General features: G+C 50.4%; 1 protein-coding gene across 2 annotated transcripts in view; it reads left to right on the top strand.

Moving 5' to 3' along the window:
- Nucleotides 1–22,827, top strand: part of ADAMTS7 (ADAM metallopeptidase with thrombospondin type 1 motif 7) — a 161,489-nt gene that overhangs the window by 57,690 nt on the left and 80,972 nt on the right. For both annotated transcript variants that reach the window (XM_090029355.1, XM_090029354.1), the window contains exons 14-16: nucleotides 3,189–3,309; nucleotides 4,832–5,076; nucleotides 17,197–17,338. In XM_090029355.1, the coding sequence (XP_089885481.1) occupies nucleotides 3,189–3,309; nucleotides 4,832–5,076; nucleotides 17,197–17,338 (508 nt within the window). The remainder of the gene's footprint in view (nucleotides 1–3,188; nucleotides 3,310–4,831; nucleotides 5,077–17,196; nucleotides 17,339–22,827) is intronic.

Below are 22,827 nucleotides of genomic sequence, written 5' to 3'. Positions count from 1 at the left end.
ATCCTTGGAGGATTTGAAGACCCGGGTAGACAAAGCCCTGGGTGGGATGATGTATTTGGGGCCGGTCCTGCTTGGAGCAGGGGGTTGGATTAGATGTGACCTCCTGTGGTCCGAAGTGTACCATGAGATGATGAGGAAGGCAGGACAGACAGCCTCAAGAGGCAATTCGCTGAGCAGCCCGTCCAGAAAGAGCATGGGCAGACACAGTGGGAGGCCGGGCTGATGGAGAGCTGATTATAACTGCTACACAAAATATCTTCCTAGTAAAATGCACCTGGTTAGAGACAGATCGAGCCTCTCTGAACACCCCACAGGGCTTTTTTTTTTAGTTTTCAGTGAAAGGCAATGGGGCTTCGTCGGGCTACATCCTGCTCTCACAGCGCCCCTATGCCCTGATCGGTAATCCCGAGGTTCAGGACAGAGTAAATACCCGTTGCATTTTAGCAGAAAGTGTCTTCACAGAGCAAAGCCTCTTAAGTCCTGCTCTGGCCCACGGACATAGGCCCTCGGCCAGCACCCCTGGATTTAATGGAAAGCATCCCGATGGTATCAGATGAGCACTCAGTCGCAGGCCTAGGAAGCCATTCAGGGTGTCTTGGTTTTGCAATGGATGGACCAACCTCAGCCATAGCTTTAGTCTCTGGTAGTTCATGGGCTGCCATTGACAGTCGCTCCTGCTCTCAAGGCCAGGGCACTTATAGATGATTCAGCTTGAGCTCCTTCCCACCTCCTGCCCTTGACAAATGCCTGGAGCCTGCGACCCAGCCACTCCCCAGAGCAGCTGCGGGTGCAGACACTTTCAGATGCACCATGCACACGTCCCCCGAGGCTGGGACGTGGCAATCCCCCCATGCTCCAGCCCGGGCACTGCTTGCTGCTCCCCGCCTGCGTGGGGTCAAGTGTCTGCCTCCAGGAGCCCCAAGCGGTGGGGCGGATGCCTGGTGAGTTCATTCCCCGGCCCTCGCCCCGTTGCCGCACCTCGTTCCAGGCCTGGATGGCAACCAGCTGCATGACCCTGCAGACCACCCAGGCACAGGCTGTCCTGCCCTCCCAGCACTGGGAAACCTCTGGTGAGCTCACTCTTGCTCCTCAGCCTACCGTCTCACGGCCTGGGTGTGCTGGGTGTAAGAGCAGCGCCACAGCTCTGCTGTGCTGGCACCATGTTCCAGCTCTGGCCTACCCGGCTTTGTCTCCCACCCTGGGTGCAAGGGGTGGGAGCCCTGGGGTCGGCTTGAGCTGAGCGATCGAGCTCGGGAATGGGAGCGTGTGTTGTTTATGCTGCATTAGTGCAAGCCGCACGGTGGAGGGTGGATGCTTTAGCCTGTGCGCTGCCAGCAATGGGGTCGAGCCACCTGCTCATCCGCCCGCTCTGACCCCCGTGTGGGAGGAAATGCATAGAAGGGGAATTCCCCTGGACAGGGAGGAGGAAAGAAATGCTCAGCTTCCTGCCGGTGGCCGAGTTACTTGCCAGCACTACCTGGAGCAGCGCAGCGGCAGAAACGTTGAGTGGCCTTGAGGGTCTTCACGGCTGCTGACTGGAGAGAGAAGTGGGACTCAGCAGAGTAGGGGGGGCAATCCGTGGCATGTGTGCCACCAGTGGCAGGGGCAGAGCCTGTGTGTGTGGGCTTACAGCAGCTCAGTGAGGGGCAGACAGCACAGCAGTAGACAGAGGCAGGGAGCAGAAAGCAGAGCCATGTGTGTGGTAGGGAGCAGAAAATAGGTCAGAAAGCAGAGCAGCAAATCAGATGGGGGTACAGGGCAGAGAGTAAAAAGCAGAGCCGTGGATATGGCAGGGAACAGAAGGCAGAGCAGGGAGCAGAAAGTGGAGCATCAGATTGGACGAGGAGTACAGGGCAGGGAGTGAAAAGCAGAGCATCCGACAGGGCAGGGAGCAAAAAGCAGAGCAGCAGATCAGATAAGGAGCACAGGGCGGGGAACAGAAAGCAGATCACAGGCAGGGCAGGGGAAGGGGACCAGAATGACACTCAGGGAGTGAGACACCCCCCAAAAAGGCTGGCTCCCAATGCAGCAGAGGAAACGTGGCACTGTCTGCTCCGGACTTCGTTGTGCGCGGGGGAAGCCGACAAGTGCAGGATAGCAGCACCGCTACACGGCGTCCCCGGGCCCGGGTGGGCAGCTGGGCTCATGCCCGCCATCCGGAGCAGGGGAAGTCAGCCAGTTTCCTTGCAGCCATGTATGTCAAAGACATTCATGGAAACGTTCCCTGTTCCTTGTTCTGGAGCCAGTTGCCCAGTGGCGGTGTGGCAGTCACACCATTCTGCTCGTCCGCTTTATGGGCAGCATCTGAAGGCTGACACAAGCGCGCAAGGGGCACAAACTTTTAGTGACACACTGAAGTGGAAGTGAGAACTGAAAACTGCCTGCCAAGACCCGTCAGCCCATTGTAGCACACACAACAGTCCTATCTGTTTCATGTCTCAGCGGCTGGCACCATGTTGGTCTTTGACACCAGCATTAAACTAACTTCCTGAACAGCTCCCACGGAAGCAAAAAAATAACACCATTCCTTCCCTCACGTGCCAAGGGCAAGGGGTCTCTGTTGCTCTCAAGTGCATCTAGCCCTCTAGTAGCACAGAAGGGCCCCTTTGGGCATTCAGTCCAGAGCTTTCCCTGAACTGGAATCAGACGGATTCCTGCGGTACCAAAAGGCGACGCATTTGGCCCCAGCACCCAGAATAGGAGGGTGTCATTAGCCCTGGATCTCTGGCATTGCACAGAAGATGCATCGGGAAAGCAGTGGGAGTAGGGTCTCTGGCATGAATGTGCAGCAGAGCTCAACATTTCTCTGCCACAAAGCTGATTCCCCATGGAAGAGTAGGATAGAGAAAGACTGGATATTTATAAACAAGGCCCTATCCCCCCCGCCTTTTTGTACAAAACATGTAGAAAATGGAAAGAATTGCAAGTATAGATAAAGGCTCACAGGCAGGCCCAGAAAGGGAGTGAAGCAAGCACATGGAGAGCATCCTAGTCCATGCATTTCCACTTCCATTATTAGAGCCGTCTGGGCTGCTGGGCATTTTCTAACTCTGTAAGAACTAGAAACCATTTGCATTTATCATATTGTTTTTGTGCTAGAACAACTATGGGCCTCTCATTGCCAGAAACCAGGGGCCTGTGAAGAGGGTGGGTCTTGAGTCTGAGCCGCAGGCACTCTTGTGTTTCAGAATGTGGGATGCGACTACGAGATTGACTCCAACGCCATCGAGGACCGTTGCGGTGTGTGCCACGGTGATGGGTCCGCCTGCCAGACAGTGAAGAAGACATTCGAGGAGAGCGAGGGGCTGGGTAAGGCTGCCTGCGTGAGAAGGCAAAGCAGTCATCCTGCCACGGGGCTCTTTTAGAGGGGGATGAGACCCAAAAGACCGAGCAAACATGGATGAGAGAGGACTGATGGTTTTTCGTAGGAAAGGGGGTCCTGTGGGCTCTGTAAGCAGCATTCACACAGGCAGTGCAGGCTGTGAAACCACCAGACCTTCAGCGGAGGGTTTTTGCAACGAGACAGACAACGACAGTGCTTCCTTTCTAAGCAGGGACACAACGACACCGTCTTGTTGAAGTGCCAGGACCCTTCACTGCAAGGCAGTGACTGAGGTTAAGTCAAAGATGAAGATCTTGCCTATTTGAGGATGAAAGGGAAAAGATTCAGGCTGGGTAGTTTTAAACAATGTTCTTAAAATAAATACCCACCATCTGCAAATGTAGTTTTTCCCTCTAGCAGCAGCACAGTCAGGGATTGGGCTACAAACAGGCACTGGTTAATAAGGCTGTTAGTCAGGGCTGCAGGGGAAAGACCGAATAAATTGGTGCCCATGCTCTTGCTCTCAGGGGCTGTGGCTGGGGCATTCAGGAAGCTATAGAAAAAGTTCCTTTGATGGCACCCATTTCATTAGCTAGAGACAAAAAGCTTGAACTCGCCTTTTAATCTTGGTCCTTGATTAGTCAGTTATTAATTAGTGGCTTTGTAATTGACTTCAATGGGACCAAGATCCAGCCCCTAGCACAGACGGATGTGGAGTTACTTTCCTGATTCAGAGTTATCCGAGGAAACCTGTCTCTGGAGACCCCCTGCTCCTACAGCCCTGACTTGTTTTTAAAGTGCTGGGACTGTTCTTATGGCTTCTGCTAAACCAAAGGTGTAAGAGGGCTGGCATCTCCATTGGGGACAAGGCAAAAGTACACTAAATGCATTTGACAAGGGTCATTAGGGATATTTGTCATTCTGTAGTTAAATATCCACCCTTATATAGTGGAATAGCAGCAGGGGGGCTGCAAAGAGGATGGAGCTGGCCTGCTCTCAGTGGGGGCAGGTGACAGCACAAGGAGCAATGGGCTCAAGTTGCAGGAAGGAAAATCTAGTTTCGTTTAGATATTAAGAAAAGCTCTCTCACTAGGAGGGTCACAGAGCACTGGAACAGTTTCCCCAGAGAGGTGGTGGAGTCTCCATCCTTGGAGTTTTTGAAGATTTGAGTAGACACAGCCTTGGCTGGGATGATGCAGCTGGGGCTGGTCCCACCTGGAGCAGGGGTTGGACAAGATGTGACCTCCTGAGGTCCCTTCCAGTCCTCATTGTCTGTGATTTTATAATCCCTGCGGAGAAAAAGCCCAGCCTGGTTCAACATAAAATAAAACTTGCAGCATGTTAAAAAGAAAAAGCAATCTCACCAGGACTCTAGTACATTTTAGTACTGATGCCACTAGCTCAAATCCACCCTGGTTGTTATTACTTTAGCAGCTGGACCAGAAGCAATTGCTTTATCTGCCAGTGTTTCCTTGACTGCCTGAGACTGACATGTGATGAAATCCCTAGGTTATGTTGACATCGGGATGATTCCCACTGGAGCCCGTGAGATTAGGATCGAAGAGGTGGCAGAAGCTGGGAATTTTCTGGCTTTGAGGAGCGAAGATCCTGAGAAATACTTCCTTAATGGCGGCTGGACCATCCAGTGGAACGGGGACTACAAAGTGGCTGGGACAACTTTCACCTACGAGAGGACAGGCAACTGGGAGAACCTCACGTCCCCTGGGCCCACGGTGGAGCCGGTCTGGATCCAGGTACTTGAGCGGTGCTTTGTCTTGCTGTGGTAGCAGCACACAGTGCGTGCAAAGCTCTGCTTGGTGGAGATGGATGTGTGTGCAAACTCACACTTCGCAAAATGCCAGCAGCTAATTCTCTTTCATCGGTGACATATTTTTTAATCAGTAGTAGTAACAACATTGTGACGCTGCCTCCAGCTCTGATCGGGACACTGGTGCCATATGCATGTGCACGGTGAGCAAATCCCTGCCCCAGCCCTGTGATTTCAGACTCCCAGGGACCGTGCAGCACAGCAGGGATTTGCACAGTCCCAGTGTTTTACCAGTTCTTTCCATCCTCCTTCCCCTCAATTAGGGAAGCTTTAAGCTTGAAAGCAGAGCAAATGCCTCAGCAGGCCAAGCCAAGGTGGATGCGGTTGCTTCCTGTACGGTTTCCAATTGGTGTGGCCGAGCAAAACATCTTCAGCTCATAGTAACTGCAGCCAGTGCAATGATTTGGATTTTCCCTTCTGAATCCAATTGCAGCAGCTGCTCCAGTCAATCAGCTTTTGTGCAGTTACGCATTGCACGGCAAGAGCAAGCCTGCCCCCAGGGACACGGCTACCCAGCCTCTGAGCCATGCTGGGGACACTACGGTGAAACCCAGGAACGGATGCTGTCTTGCCCCCTGCTCCATCTCAAGTGTGTTTGCTGGCACCTGCTCTTAGATGGTAATGCCATTTGGGGTTAGCAGCACTTGGACCTGCCTTCTGCAGAGCCTGATCTCCAGCACCACCATCTTTTCCAAGGAATGGTGCTGTCCTGTGCTGGCTTCTCCCCCTTCCCTGGAGTGGTCCTGGCTACCGAGGGGACTTCTCTGCAGAGGAGCGTGCTGTGTCCAGGGGACAGGTCAGGGCTTCGGAGGGAACTGGTGCTTTGATTGCTACTCAAAAACAAGCCTGTTTCTTTGGGAACAAATGCAACTAGCAGCCAAAAGGAGACGTTTGACCTGAGACACGTATTTCCAAATCCGTGGGTGGTTCTGGCCTCTATTCTTTCCAGCTGAAAGTAATCTGATTCTTCAAAATATTTACATAGGAAGGAGGGTATTAAAAGACCTGTGTATTTCCTGAAGACTTTTTCATGGCTAGAGAGAGAGAGGGACTCGCAGAGTTACTAATGGACGGCCCAGAGCCCTAGGGTCGAAGCGGGGCTTTGACCTCAGGCTCTTTGGCCGAGGCTGCACTTCCAAAACGTGGCAGGGTTGTCTGTCATTACAGTGCTGTCTCATTGCATTGCAACGCAGGGCCACAGCGCTGGGATGTGACGTCCCACCCCATTGCAGTGCAGCATCACAACCTGATAGCATCATGCCAAACCCAAGAGCAGCGAGTGAGGTTCAGCCCTCGGCTGCCCTGGGGTGTCTGACTAGACAAGTGTAACGCGCACTGTGATGTCAAAGACACTGGTAATCAACTCCCACTTCCAGGGGTAATGGTAGGTCGTGGCCGTGAGGGCAAAGCCAGTGCCAAGGAGCCTCTGTTAATCAGGACAGAGCACCAACCAACCCATCCATCATGTCCCACATTTATGCAGAGGCTTTTTTTGTCTGCTCTGCATGAGCAGCAAAAAGGAACATTTGCAGACACAGATTTGCCTCTCTTTTGTGTTAAGTCGCTGCCCCAGGGGGCTGAGCTAAGTGTAGAGCCTTGCAGGGCTGCTTCCAGGAGGAGGACAAGTAGCTGAAGTGACTCGAGTCTAACTTTGGTGCGATTCTGCCCGTTAACAAAAGGATGCATGATCACGCAGCCCTGCTTGCCAAGGAAAGGAGACACAAGCAGCAGCCCAAAAACTCCGTCTGCCCCTCCTGAGAGCCCAGGACCCAAGAAACACTGTCCTTCTTTGTGGACACGCTTACAGTTCCTTCCCTTGGCCTCTTGTCTCCAGCACACACAGCCAGCCTCTGATTTCCAACCCCTGTATCTGCACCCTAGGAATCTGTTCTGAGCTGCCTTGTGGCCTCGGGCTGTGGCCTCATGGACCCCATCTGCATTTACTGTATGCATGGGATTGCTTTTCCCTCCTGCTGAGCCTGCAAGAGAGAGCTAGGAGGCCCTGGCTTTTGTGGGGGCTGGTTCTTATTTGTGGTTCTGAGTCCATCCAGCTGGAGCTTGAGTTATGATGGGAAATTGCCCTTTGCCATTTCCTTCACCGCCCAAGCCAGTCTGATGCTGCTTTCTGGGGCTGAGCAGGTCATCGCATCCCAGGAAGGAGCAAGGGCCCTGTGCAAGCCCAGAGGCTCCACGATGTTTGACGCAGACACCAGGCTCAGGCTTGCCTGGCCATTTGTCTTGGTGGGAAATGTCGGGGTGCGGTGACAATGTGCAGCCCGAGATGCTGGACTGAGGAGTCTTAAAATGTACATCTCAGATCCTTGTGCTGAAAGCCATGCAGAGGCCTGCTGCTGTGACCCAAGTGGGCTGTGGGTCAAGCTGGGGGGAGATTTCGGGTTTTATTTTCATGTGGTAGTGGGGAAAGGGACTGTGGGAACCATTCAAAATGACTGTGTATGTGTGTGTGGGGAGGCATCTTTGTGTGTGTGTGTGTGTGTGTGTGTGTAGGATCTTTGTGTGTGTGTGCGTGCATGTGCATGTGCAAGATCTTTGTGTGTGTGTGTGTGTGTGTGTGCGCGTGGGTGGGTGAGGGAGATTTCTAGAGGGTAGTTGGGTCTAACTCGGGCTTTCGCTGTTAGTGCCAAGTGTATCAGTGCACCCTTTCCCACTGCCCAGCCTGGGGGTACACATGTCCCAGACCTCACCCAAGGGCAGACCCAATGCCAGCCGCACTGAAACACTGTCCTCTAACACTCAGGGTCACCCACCGGGAGCGGTGATAGGAAAGCAGGCAGAGACACCCATGAGTGCTCTCGCTTTGTGTCCTTCGGCAGATATTTAACATAAATATTTAACGTCCAATGAAATGAGCTCAAGTTCACTTATGCTCTCTATATAGCCTGCTGAGTTAGTCTAGAAGGTGCATATTTACCCTGACTTCACACTAACAGGGCAAACTACCTCTCAGATATTTAACATCTGGCTTCCCTCCTTCCAATTAGTAGCTCCAAAAAACCTGCCGTGTCTTACCCCTTCCTCTGTGCAGGGACTGCTGCAGTGTCAGACCGCTGAGGAGCTGAGGATGAAATGATTTGTGTGTGGCTGATTCGGCCCCCTCTTGAACGCTCTTCCATTCAAATATGGATCATTAGGAATTGCTGTGGGGAAGAAGGGGGGAGTACAGCCTTAGCTTTGCCTGTCCCCTAGATCTATCAACCCGATTATTTAGTGTGGGGAGCAGAGCCACTCTGCTGCTCTGCCTGTCCTCTGTTCTGAATCTGGCTGCTGCTGCCTAATGCTGTAGCGTTCGTGCCTGCAGGAGTCCTTAGGTAACTGCTGATGAAAAAGGGGAACATACCAGTGAATTTTATGTTGTTTCCCCTTGAAAATATGAACTTCCACTGTAGGAGAAAGCCTATCACACTTCAGCACAGCTCAGCAGTTCTACAAAAGGCACGGACTAATACGGAACTCGTCCAAAAGTGTGTGTCAAAATTTCAGGGGTGTTGGTTGTAGCCGTGTTGGTCTAAGGACATAGGCAGAAAAGGTTCTTTGGGTAAATCTGATATCTTTTATTAGACCAACTAAAAGCTTGCAAAGAACAATTTTTCCAACTATTTACACCCAAAACTTTTCCAACTATTTGCACCCAAAAGCTTGCAAAGAACAATTTTCCCAACTATTTAGTTGGTCTAATAAAAGATATCATATCTACCCAAAGCACCTTGTCTGCCTATGTCAAAATTTCAATGTCTTTTTGGCTGTGGATAAATCATAAAATGATAGAAGATGAGGGTTGGAAGGGACCTCAGGAGGTCACATCTAATCCAAACCCCTGCTCCAAGCAGGACCAACATGTGCCTTTTGAAAGGGGGGGAACGTGCAGCAGCTGTTACAGGGTGACTGCTACATCTGCCTGATTCCATAGCAATACAAGTAAGTTAAATCATGATTTATTTGAGCCTGAAAGAAAGAGAGTCTAGTAAAGAAGATAAGTCAGTACTAGGTAGCATCTGTCCTTAATGATCTTTACAACAAAATAAACAGAGTAGAATATTTTAATTATTACATTATATCATTTTCTCACCCTATGAAAGAAAATAAGAGCTACAACATCCACCTGAAAATGCATAAACTTTTAAACAAAGGCCAAATTCCTAAATTTTTAGAAATGAAAGTATTTTCATTTCAAAGTATGTTTCTGTCAGGATGAGGGCAAAGTCACTCTCTTGATGTTTGTCCATTTAAAAAAACCAACAAACAGTATTTCTTTGTTTAGAAAAACACATACATTTCAACGAAAAATGCGTAGCCAGCTTTGCCAGAGACACCACTGCTGGGATATGGTTGGCTTTTATCAGACAGATATAGCCAGCCCTATTAGTCTGAAGTCAAGTAGAAGGCAGGTAGATTTACACCTTCGAGACTAACCCAAGTACATATATACATAGTACAAGCTTTCATAAGCTGAAGCTCACTTCATCAGATGCTGCACATCCTTTCCCAGCATCCGATGAAGTGAGCTCTGGAAAGCTTGTGCTATTTATCTCTCTATAGATGTGTGTGTGTGCACGCGTGTGTGTGTATGCCATCTGATATCTCTCTAGCTATAGACCTATATCTATCTTTCTATGTCTATATTTCTAGATATCTCTCTCTCTATTGATATGTGATACACACGCACACACACATATCTATCTATCTAGATATAGATATAGATATATACACACACATATCGATAGAGAGATAGATAGGTATAGATATATAGATATACTAGCTGAGGTACCCATTCTTCACCCAGATGGTTATTTTTCTAATTGCAGTTTGTTTATTTCTGAAGTACAACATATTTAGGTCAAAAATATTTTATTTGTAAAGAACATAGTACAACATATTTAATATTTAATGTGGAGCAAAAAAAGGCAAGCATCAATATAATCATGAGAATTGAGTTGAAAAGGGTCAAGTGAAAAATAACCCACCTATAATTTTCTTTGGGTGGTAATTCAGTGATTTTGTTAGGTTTAGAGTAGATAGGACCAGCCATTCTTGAGTTGTAAGCAAATAGACAGACAGACAAATGCTTCATTTTTTTATATATATATATATATATATATATATATGCTATATGCTTGTGCTATATAGAGAGAGAAAGAGAGATGTACTCTAAGGTGCAACTCTACCCTGCCTTCTGCTTGAGCTCATAGGTGAGCGTGCCAAGACGAGGCAGGAGAAATTCAGAAACAGGGGAAACAGCAGAGGAAGGAGAGAGTCCTGCTAACGTGCAGTCAATGCCCGTGTAAAAACCCCAGCCCCACAGGCATACAGGGGTCTGTGGGGAGGTGGAGATGGGGGAGGGAAGGGCAGCTGGGGGTCTCTTGTCGCAGGCATTGCAGATGCAGTCTCCCCTTTGCTTAGACAACCAGTCCTGGAGCAGGGTGAGCAGTTAATGAATTTTACTTTAACATCCCCTGCTCCCTCCCTGCCCAGCGGGATGAGAAAGGGCTTTGGGGGGTTCCCTCCAGCTGGTGCATTACACCCAGTGACTTCCCAAGGGTGCAGGGCTGTCTTGGGACTGGCCGAGGCCATCTGAAATCACTGGGGTTTTCACCGCCTCTTTGCAGCTACGTTGGTCTGATGCCTCCTCGATACATACCTAACAAGAGCAGGGCTGGGCTCCAGTAAAACCTATCTCAGCTGCAGCAGCCAGAGCCTCCGTGCTTACTTGGAAATCACTCTGTTTAGCAAACAACCCCTGCTATCCTGCCTTTCACCTCCTTTCCATGTAAAAGTGCTGCCGGGAGTCGGATTTCAGTCCAGCTTTCTGCTTCCATTTCGTTTTAGGGAGGATAAGAATAACTTTCTAGGCAGAGTCAGGCTGAACCACAACAAGACAAGGGAGTGATTTCTAGGAAGTCGTGTCCACCCTGCTAGAGTCCACGCAGGTGTGTAGCAGGGCGGAGGACTGCCCTGGCCGGAGCAGCGGACAGCAGCCTGCTGCTGTGACCCCAGCCAGCTCCGAGTGGGCTGGCTCTCGGCTGCAGATCCAGTCCTGCTCCCGTGGGGTCGTGGGCGGTCGGCCCCTGGCTTTAGCAGCAGGAAGGACAAGACTCATCCCACATCTGCTGGGGCGGATCCAGGGGGATGCATGGTGCAGTCGCATCCTCCTTTGATTCCTGCTCTGCCCAAAAACCAACTGCCTGGGAGGGGCTCCAGCATTTCTAATCAGGCAGAACTAAGGCTATGGATTGACTTCATGGGTCACTATAATCTCCCTGATTCCTGCTAACCTCCCTCCTCTCCGTGGGTGTTAACAACCCCCTCTCCTTTCTTGATGTTCCACTCTGCAGACTATCCTGTTTTCTGCAGTCTGCCAGCCGTTTCTGGGCATGTCTCTTCCATTTCACAGCCCCGCAAACTCTTTCTAGCTCTAGCTAAAAACATGCAGGTGCAGTTATATTAAATCAGGTGTGGAAATGGCTGACAGTGAAATGGAGGCATTGTCAAGATGCACAAGAAGCCTAGAATTTGTTTTACAAATCTAAATGAGAGACGTGCATGCAACTGTAATGACTACAGGCTAACAACACAATTGCTTCTGACTATTTTTTGCCTAGTTCGTTTTGTTTATTATTAAATTTAATACATAATCTAGTAAATGAATGCACAGTCCAATAGTTACAATGGTTTTTGCTTTGATCTTAAACTGAATAGCATAGCGCCAGGCCCCTAGCATATGAGTAAACCTTCTAGTTTCTCTTTAACTGGAGAAAAACGTATTGTATGTGATGATGCACCACCCCACCACCTACAACGCTACTTTTCAAAACCCAGGATCTTCCCGTGCCCTTGTGATGCATGGTGTGTTCACTGTGAACACTGCAGCTACACAGGTGAACAGTAAGCACTGAGGAGGTTCCTGCCAAGTGAAACATAGATGTTTCTGGGGAATCAACCCAAGCTAAGCCTCAGAGTAAGCTGCATTTGGGCTTGTGTGCAGATCATTTTGATCCTCTTGCCACCCCTGAATGCATGAGATGCAGCTTGCATCTGCTCTGTGAGTGGGGTCCTTTAAACAGAGGGAGGCAGAGGAAGAAGAGAGCGAAGAAGCCCCTTGGAGGTGCAGCTCACTCTCCAACCCCCAAGGGTGGGGGAAGAAGTCCTGAGGGGGCTGTGTTTTGCAGTTCTGCCTTCCCCATCATCTTCCCCCTCTGTTCGCATTTCCTTCCCTTGCACTTTGCCTTGGTGACCAGGGAATGACAGCAGCAGCTGATGCAAGGAACTGCCTTCACCCTTTCACTGGGACACACTCATGTGTGTCACACTAAGGGAGAGGTGGACCCTGGGGCCACAAAAGACTCCCAGCCTTCAAGCACTCCCTTCCATGAGCACGACAGGGTGCAGAGGAGGGACAGTCTTTGGTCCCGATCCTCTGCTAGGTTGCACTGTCTGCAGTCACTCACCCGGGCCAAGGCAGCATTTGGTTCTTTTTCCTGTGAAATCAGTGACATAGCTCTCATGCGTCGTATGGGTAGGAGGTCACAGGAGGGTGTAAAACATCATGGGGGGCACCCTGGACCACTGGCACACCCAGCTGTGGAAGGAGGGGAGGTTATGGCCAATCCAACCCCACAGCCTTACAGCCAACCTGGTACAGAGATCTTTGTTCCTTCTGAGCTCTGAGCGCGAGTTGCATGGTGCCCAGTGATTGGAAGGCCCCATGTTATACTGATGCAATGAAGGGAAATCCTGGCAGCCACCCACAGAAGGGTCAGGCTCTCTCAAGTCGTGCTGCTCAGGAAGTCTGCTTGACATGTTGTGGCACAAAAGTACAGCCATAAATTAGGCAAAACTCATAGGCAGTGCAAAAACCTGCAAGAGCCACTAGTGGCTTTCATTTGATTTAACTTTGCCTTAAAAAGTGGCCTATAGCAAGTCTCGTAATGCTGCTGTGACCCTCCCAGTCACTTATAGGGCTTGATGGAACGGTCTGAAGACTTTTTACATGCCTGCAATGGCCTTTCATGCTACCTTCAGGTGCCTTTTCTGGCACAGAGGACCCAGCAGGACAGATTAGTATCTCCAAAGCAGGGCATTGTTTTTTTGAAGTTTCGTGTCTCACGTCAAATCAGTCCTGAAGTCTATCAGCTGAGCAGAGCTCAATGGTTTAAGTCTGCAAGGTGCTACCACCAGCAAGTCTCCTCCCTCCCAGGCTCTTCAGCCTGGGGTTTCAGGTACTCCCAAACCCATGACAGGCATCCCACATGCAAGCCCCAGGCCCAAATCCATGGCAAGCATCCTATATGCACACCCCAGGCCCAGAGGCCTTGGAGTTCAGATGCCCCCTAGTCTTGCTTGCCCCAGCCAAAAGGCCAAAGGAACAAGCTAGAGGCAAAGCCCAAGGGTGTCTCCAAAGTGGCATTAACAAGTAGCAACCCAGGGCACTTGGGTCTCATGCTCCACTGTGTTGGAAAGGGTAGTTCTAAATATCAAGGGAGCAGAAGTGTTAAGGTATATTCAGAAAGAAAGCCTGGAGACCCCTTGTCCTGACCTTTGCAAAATTGTTTTCCTTGTTTGTGTTAAAGGTCTGGAATGCCTTCCACCAGCAAATCTCTGGAAAGCTTTCTGGGATTTGTAATGTAATTCAAACCTCTTGGCCAAAGACATTTTGATATTCGGCAGGAAGGGTTTGGAAGGACGCCCTCGACTCCGCCAAAGTTCCAAGAACAACAAAGCTTTGGCGATAATGGACGTGCTTAGGCTAAGAAAACAACGTTAAGCCCATGAGCTTTCGGCAGGAGTGATTGGCAGTCGAGGCAGCTCGCAGTAAATTTATATCCGCTGGTGAGACTGCTTCAATCATCTTGAGAAGGACAAGCCCCACCTTTGACAGGGGGAGGGTCTCAGAGACTCACTTCCAGCCCATGTTTGCCAGCTGGGTTCTTGTTTCATCTCAGATTCAATGTTTTTCCTCCATCTGCATCAGCTATTTTTACACCCCTACAACTCACAGATCATTTTAACTCTGCCCCATGTCATGCTGCCCTGGGTGTGTGTACACGTGTATTAACATGCTTTAGTTAATGCACATTAAATCTAGTACCTCCATTATGAGGAACTGAAAAAACGCACATTAGTCTGTCATCATGTGCATTAACAAAAGAGCATGGTTTTTAAGTGACGCTTAGTGTGCATTAGCCTATTTTAGTGCACATTAACTAAAACATGTTTGTTTAATCATGCTGTAATGCACATTGAAATTAGCTAATGCACATTAAAGTGCATGTGTAGACGCACCTGCTGTGTGCATGATGCCAAGTCACCTTGCGCTCTGCCCTCCAGGATGCGCATTTGCTAAGAAGAGTTGCAACCAGGCACCCCTTGGTGGAAGGCTTTGAGTAGGGAGCAATCTGGGGGGGAAGTGCTACTGTCATGCCCAACTCGGTAGCAAGGTTCATTTCACTGTAATGGAAGGAGAGGAGAGGGGAAACCTATTTTGACCTTTCCAGCCAAACTTGAAACAAACAGCCGCATTTTCTGTCTGCTCGGCATGAACGCTTCACAGCAAGGACATCTCAACCACATATCTTCTCTGAGAACAGGGCTGGCCAACCTCGAAGCAGTTGCTGCACTGTTGCACATGGAAACCCCAGCACCGTGGGCTGCAAACCTGGAGGGGGGCATGGAGCAGAAGGCAGAGGAGGGAGAGGAGCCCAGACACCCCAACTGCTGCTGTAGCTGGGGTGATAGGGGCAGTGGGTGGGAACCTGGGGACTTCACATTAACCCCTTGCAGGCTGCCAGTTGGACAGCCCTGCCTGGAGCATAGGGTTGTAGAAGGGCAGGGTGGGGAGGGAGGTGCAGCACTCAGGCATCCAGCTCCCTGCTCAATGCTGGTGGCTGCCAGAACATTTTCTTCCTGCTCCTTCCCTGCCTCTCTCCTCTCCTGTTAACATTGCCTCTTTAATTGCATTCCCCAGGCTGCCTTCTTGCAGGGTGGGGATAGGTCACTGTGTAAGTGTTCACAGCCAGCACTTCCCCAGGTATTTTAACTTTCCTCCATCCCTCCTCTGTCTGTGGGGGGCTGGCAGCTGCCTGCCCAGCACAAGTGCAGGAAGAGTGGGAGCTGCAGGGAATCCCAGTGTCAGCAAAGCTCTGCGCTGCGGGGCTCAGGACAAGTTTTTTGCACATGCTGGACTTCAGAGCAAGAAAACCACATGTGTGTGCTCAGTGCCTCCCCCCAACTCACTGCTCTGGACAGCAAAGCAGAGATCAGGCCCTGAGCCTGCCGCTAACCCCCCGAGTCTGCTCTTTCACAGCAGGGCCTGATCCCAGACCTTCCCCTCAAACACTGGGAGCTTGGTTCTCATCTTAGCCATTTATACAGACCTAAGCCAGACTGCCAGGAGCTCAGTGGGGAACCTCTCCTCTGGGCCCACACTTGGCAGCTCAGACTCTGCTTGGACTAAAAGGGAAATCTTTTAACTAGTCCCTCTCCAGAATCCCCTTGCAAAGGCAGATTTCCTCACCAGTCGGCATAGTGCTGAGAGGCCCGGTGCTGCCAAAAGGGCTATATTTAAATCCCAGGAGTCTGGCAATCTTCAGCGGACAAAGAGCAGTTTTTAAATGTGTTTTCCTCACAACCCAGAAGGCTGTGCTTCCTCGACTGGGGGTGACAGGGGACAAGAAGCTGAACAGGAGCCAGCAGTGTGCCCTTGGTGCCAAGAAGGCGACCGGCATCCCGGGCTGCTTCAGTAGGAGCGGTGCCAGCAGATCGAGGGCAGCAATTCTTCCCCTCTATTCAGCACTGGGGAGGCCACATCTGGAGTCCTGTGTCCAGTTGTGGGTCCCCCACTACAGAAAGGATGCAGAAAAAATTGGAGAGAGACCAGTGGAGGGCAATGAAAATAGTTCAGGGGCTGGGGGACATGACTGGTGAGGAGAGGCTGAGGGAAATGGGCTGATTTAGTCTGCAGAAGAGAAGACCAAGGGGGATTGAATAACAGCCTTCAGCTCCCTGCAGGGGGGCTGGAAAGAGGACAGAGATGAACTGTTCTCAGTGAGGGCAGATGACAAGACAAGGAGCAATGGGCTCAAGCTGCAGCAAGGGGAGTTGAGGTTGGATATGAGAAAACATTTTGTCATTGGGAGGGTAGTACAACACTGAACCAGGTCACCCAGAGAGGTGGTGGAGTCTCCATCCTTGGAGGAAGACCTGACTAGACAAAGCCTTGGCTGGGATGATGTAGCTGGGGCTGGTCCTGCTTGGAACAGGGGTTGGATTAGGTGTGACCTCCTGAGGTCCCTTCCAGCCCTTGTTTCAATGAGTCTGTGACTGGACGAAGGGTCAGCCTGGGCAATGGCAGCGCCTCCCCCAATTCCACTGTTGCTTCAGCTGGCTTTGGGGGTCGTCTCCCCCTGCCCCAGTCTGCAACTCCCATGCAGCTCAGCTGGTGTGGTGCTCAGTGGCCTTTGGCTTTGGGCAGCCCAACCCAGTCCATGCACACATAATAGTCTTGGACTTTTGAAAGCATTTTCTTGCCTGCAAAAGTAGCTGCACAAAGCCATGTGCAGTCATGCTGCATTTGCCAGCAGGGACCGTGGGCAGGACATCCCAATCCAGCTCTCCTGTTCCTTCCTCTGCACTGCTGGGCTGGAACCAGTCCAGGAGCATCAGCAAATGCTAGATTTGTTGCCCCTGATCCCCAGGACAGCACGTAGGAGGACAGATCGCCATCTCGTTTACACCAGACGATATCTGGAGTTGTTGCATTCAGACGCATAGCCTTGTATCTGGTGCAGGGTCTCTGTGCTCCGGGCTTTCAGCATTTGAAGACAACAATACATCCAAGTTAGAAACCCACATTTAAGAGCCGCGTTTACTGAGCAGCTCTCTCTGTCCCAGGGCTGTACATGAGCAGAGGTGTCTCTGATGCTGTTTCCCAGCTGTGCATCTAATAAGTGCTGACAAGCCTGGGAAATGCCGGCAGAAAATCATTTCTTCCCTCAATTAGCTTGACTTGGGTTGTTTCTTTGTCTGCTCACAGCTGCTGTTTCAGGAGAGCAACCCGGGGGTTCGCTACCAATACACCATCCGCAGGGAGTCCGATAATGAGAACGAGATTCAGCCGGCAGAGTTTTTCTGGCACTACGGCTCCTGGACAAAGTGCACTGCGACCTGTGGGACAGGTATGTCCGTCAGTCTTTCCATGCTGGGGGGCCCATGTAGGCTGGCAGTTCTGTTCCCACATGCTGCTTTCCCAGGCTGTGTTGGACCCGCCGGAGATCCGCGTAGCACTGGTACGGCACATCCTGTTTGACGTTGCAGCCTTCCTGGCTCGTCCACCCATTTTATCTGCATCTCCCTCAGAAAAGTTGGCACGACCACTGGAATTTACCAGGAAGGGGTTCCGGTTTCCCTGGAGCCGGTGTCACCTCCCGACCTGTGGTCATCTCAAACACTCAGGCCATCTAGAAGTCCGGTCTAATGCGTCGCATGAAAGGAACCAAAGTGCTTAGCTCATGCCACGTTTTGCATCGCAATCCAGGAATGGCACAATGTTTGTCCTAAAAACTCTTTGGATTTTCATTTCACTGGGGCTAAGGGAGAGACACATCTGCCCAGCTATACCCCTGCTGAGCACCGCCGTGGGGAGTCTGCGCGGCTCAGTGCCAGGTCCCGAGTCCACTTTGGTTGTTCGGAGGTTCCCAGGACTTAAGACAGATCAGTCCTAGGGGAGTCAGACAGGCACCCCTGAGTCCAACATGGATTTGTACAGCACCATTTTAAAAAGGCTGGTGCAGCTGCTTTGCAGAGGCTCAAACCCCAGAGGTTTAGTGGAGACTTCCCATCTGCTTTCACCTCCAAATCTGCAGAACATGCAGGGCAGAGCTTTTGCCATTCCCCCACTGCTCCCTGAGGCATTATATTCCCAAGCCCTCTCCAGGTCCCTGGTCCCCTTTTTTCTGGCTTTCCCACTAGGTTTCCTTCCACCTCTTTTCCACCATGCTGTTTGGATGGGATGGATGGATTTGTGGTCAGGTGCATAGTCTTGAGGCCACCCCCAGCATTGCCCCCGGGGTTCCCGGTGGCCACATGCACCTGAACAGGGCCCTCCAAATGTGTTTGCTGACCCATTATCTGGGGTTGGCTGGGCAGCAGGTTGGCAGCTGTCAATTCACACTGACAGCTATTAATCAATTTACTTTCTGCTCACAAACTGTTTCGTTAAAGTGACAGTTCCTCCCCACTCTGCTCTTCTATGCTGATAAAGAGGGATGCCATGTCCCTTTTACATGTCACAGCAGCTGCAGATAGGGCAGATATTTCTTGGGGGTGGAGAAGGGGGTCCTTTGCAGGTAAATACTGATTATAAAGCTGTTTTGCTGGGCTGTGTCAGGCTGTGCATACGTGGCCAGTCCCAGTGAATTCCCAAACAGCAGCAGTATACAGACAATTTATTCAGCAGGGGTGGGTGATTGTGTGCGTGTTTGTGTGCACATGTGTGTGCATGCATGTGTGTTCAGCTGTGTGAGGATTTTACAGAACTGCCCGTCCAAAATGATGAAAGCTGAACATTGAAGTTTCTGTTACTGAGATGGAGCACATACCCCAGCCAGGCTCATGTAACATTTTTCCATGTCTTTGAACCTTAAATTTGTTGGATATGATCCCCTGGCTTACTCAGGGTGCTAAGTCTTTGAAGAGAGCGCATGCTTGTGTGTGTTTGCATGTGTGGTCCTCTTTATCTCATTGCCAACTTCTCTGAATCAACAGAAAACTTTGGTTTTTATTCTACTCCATAAACAGAAATCAGAAGAATCTGCCTCTTGCTTTGTTGTGGGCTTTGTGTTTCACTAACCTCTGATGCATCTCGATCAGAGGTGGCAGAGAGCACAGCGCTGGGTTTTTGTACAAACCACGACCTGAACGTATAACTTGGGCTTGGGGGAGCTGCCTGGCAAGGAGGCTCATGTCTCAGTGCCGAGTTTGCAAATGTGTGAGACTGGTTCAAGGGACACCGCAACCAGTGTCAGCCCATGCCTAGTCCTGCCCTGCTTGCAGCTCCATCCATCCTGAAGGCATTGTGGAAGATGCTGCAGTAGCTTTAGCATTTCATAGTACACAGAGCGAGTTACCTGTCTGCATAGGAGCTTTGCCACTCGTTCCTCACACTCACTGGCCACTTGTGCATCCACTAACCCCTGTGTAGAGTCTTTGGAGCCCTAGCACTGCCTCACATAGGTGCAGTATGTTGAAGGGACATATTCAAACCCGCTGCAGTGATGAGTTATGGCAGGGAGCTGCCGCGTCCATTCTTTTCAGTGCATTATTTTGGACTCTCCCCGGCGCCCTCGTTCTCTGGAGGAACAGTTCTTCCTGCCCTGCAGGACTGGGTTGAAATCTATTTGTAACCAGATCGGTCTCAAGTTTCATTGTGAGAACTTCAGCAGCCTACACAGCCGGCTTGTACCGGTCCCCGGCGTCCAGCATGCCGAGGTGTCCAGGCAGCACCCTTTCAGGAAGCACCAGGCACATGCCTTGCACATATTTTTGTAACGTCCAAGAGGTACAGATTTTATATTTAAATAAATGTCAAAAAAAAAAGAGCATCTGATTCCAGTGCATAAAGACAGAAGTGCCTGATCTGTACTCCCACTGGAGCCAAGGGGAGATTTTTGCTGTTATCACATTAGTCTGGAGAATTTTTTAATAGCTAGATGTATATGTATGTTTATATGTGCACACAAATGTACATGCATGTTTGTACATTTATATGTTGTGTGTGTATGTGTACACAAGCAATCATTCTCTCCCTCTGTGCTATGCACACGCATGCACATGCACATGCACACACACACACACAGTGAAGTCGCATTTCCAACAGTCAGAAGGGGCTTTTGCCATACAAGAGAACTTCACCTTAGACTCCCATTGTTAATGATGAGGGTCCTAATTGCTCCAGTGGCCAGTGCCTGCTGCTTCCCTGGTACATACCCTGCGCTGAGGAATCCCAGAGTAACCTGCTTCCAGGGAGAAGTTTCCTTGCAGCTTGCAATACTTAGTGGTTGGCTCCTGCCCTGGCACACAACTGTTTGATGCTCTTCACAAAGTTTTGCAGGTATTTACTGCTGTAACTCTGGGCATTGGATCTCAACTCTGTTTATACTGGGGCTTGAAACCTCACCTCCCTGTGGTAAGGGTCCAATAGGAGGAGGAGAGCTTCATATCCCAAACCAGCATTGAACTGGGGAGCGTTTACACGTTTCCATTCATCATTTGACACCAAAGGTGGGGAAATAAAGTGGCCAAAAAGAGACACCTGTCCACACCCCGAGCCTACACCGTTTACAGCAGAGAGAATCAAGAGTTACACCACTGAAGTCCATGGAGATGCATGGGTGGGGAAGTGGTGAGAGATCAGAATCCGGCCAGTCAGCTGCAGCAGGGAGCGTGCCCGCATCTCAGGAGGCTGTTAGTGCCACGCTGCATGCACACAGCCACCTATTCCTATACCAGAGGGCTCCATTTCTGCCTTGTCCTCTGCCCTGTGTAAGGGAGCAGCGTGTGCCAGCATTTCTCCAGAGGCAGAGATGAGACCAAATGGTGACTCAAAGCACTGGTTCTCTCGCCAAATGCCAACCTTCAGCACCAAACCTACGCAAGAGTCCTGATGATGAAATTCAGCCAGGTGCTCTGGGAGGGTTTGTCACTTCAGCAGGAACCTGCAGTGACGTGTTCACTCCATCACAGCATAATGCAAAAGTCAAAAGTCAGAGTTGAAACCTGTGCTGTGAGAAGGAGCAGGAGATAGCAAAGCAGGTCATGAGACATGAGGTTGTCCCGAGACATGTCCCCCTCCAACCAGCATGGAACGAAAGCAAAAAGGTGGATCTGTCTGGCGATCTGTCCCCGTGCCAATCAGGGACTGTAAAGAAAGGCTTTAAAAAAACAAAACAAAACAAAACAGTCCTAGAAGCAAACTACCAGCCTGGCAACAGGTCCTGGCACCATGCATGCCCAGGGACACCCAGCTGGCTTCCACATGGTTCCCTTATGGGCCCAGGGAGCAATACCACTGTTTGTTTTGGAAGTTGGACGACCCACTGCTTGCTCCTGGGCTGGTCGAACGTGCCTGAGATGGAATGGACTGGGTCTGTGATCCACATGGCCAGGTCATCACAGGAATAGCCCCTTGGAGTATCACTGCTGTGTCAGAGCTGACCTCTGCCCACAACCAGCCCCTCTCCCAAGCCAGGAGGCACCGTAGCAGAAGTGACAGAGCTCAGCAGCTCCTCCGTTAGCCCGAAACACCCCAGGGAGGGGCCAGGGCAGGGCAAAGCAAAGCCATGATCTCTTTCCTACCTGGGCTTACAGAACTGGCCAGCAAACGGTCCCAGAGGCGTTGTGCATGGTACAGCTCTTCACAACCCCTATCACTGGGGGAACCTCTGGGGCACTGTTTAGCCCATAATATTGCATCAGCACACTTTACGCCAACCCTGGTTGACCTTTTACCAGTCCTCTCGGGCATTCCCACCCCACAACTTCTGGAGATAAGCTGCTGCCCTGGCCCTAAGCCTCAAAGCCCAAGATCCAGACCATTTTTTGCACTCCAGCCTAGTAGCCACAAGCCAGAAAACCAACGCCCACTTGAAGTCTTGAAAACCATTCTCCACTCAGGCCAATAAGTTTGTCAAATCTACAGATAACCTCTCACCCACAGCATGGACCTCCCCTCGATGAAGCAGGAAATACATTGCATATGAGCTGCGGCCAGAGGACTTCATCCCTAACACCAGCATCTGCCCCTCAGGTTGGCAGCTGCCTCGCTGGGCCTGGACTGCTTTTAGCCATATCAGAATGGGTGCTGGATAGTTTTAGGCAAGCATGCACCCTTGAGGCCTCTCCCATGATGCTGGCTGCAGCTGTGGTGCTCAAGCTCAGACAGCTGACCACATCATGTGCAAGAGCCCTTATGGACTTCCCTTGGGCACCCAAGGTCTTATGGACATTGATCATTCTACCTGTTGCTGGCTTTCTGGCTGTCATGCTTCCGACATACGAGTGTGGTGACACATGCTTCAGCAGCACCAGTAGCACCCCATTAGCCTGTCATCCCACCCAGAAAAAGAGTGGAAGATGATGGTCTTCCCATAGGGTTTGCAGACCCATGCAACTGGGATGGAATGAATCTCTCTCTCTCTCATTAAGAACAGCATTACAACCTATAGGAAGGAGCCAGGCAAACAAGGTTCTTTGGGTAGATGTGATATTTTTTATTAAACTAACTGAGTAGTTGGAAAAATTGTTCTCTGAAAGCTTTCAGACACAAAAATCCTTCTTCAGGCATGTGGAAAGTCTGTTGGTGTTTGTGCGCCAATATGCAAAATACAGGCCTGGGGTTATCAGATGGCGGGAAGTTGTAATGTGCCATAAATCCAATGTCTATATTTAGTCCATGATTTTTTGTATCCAGGAGATTTATGATGTGCAGTTCGTAGGCTTGTCTGCAAAAGGTGTTTTGTGCATTCCCTTTGAGGATTAGAACTGAGAGATTGGAGATAGAGTGGTTGTCTTGTGAGAAGTGTGCACCCACAGAAAATTGGGTATTTTTGTCTTCAGTGGATTTTCGGTGTGCTTTCATTCTGGTATGCAGTTGTTGTTTGGTTTCTCC

The sequence above is a fragment of the Crocodylus siamensis genome, chromosome 15 (genome assembly GCF_052110815.1).
Source record: "Crocodylus siamensis isolate JL-2025a chromosome 15, ASM5211081v1, whole genome shotgun sequence".
Taxonomy (NCBI): Eukaryota; Metazoa; Chordata; order Crocodylia; family Crocodylidae; genus Crocodylus; species Crocodylus siamensis.
The sequence above is the reverse complement of the archived record's forward strand: the minus strand, read 5'-3'. Positions and strand labels throughout refer to the sequence as shown.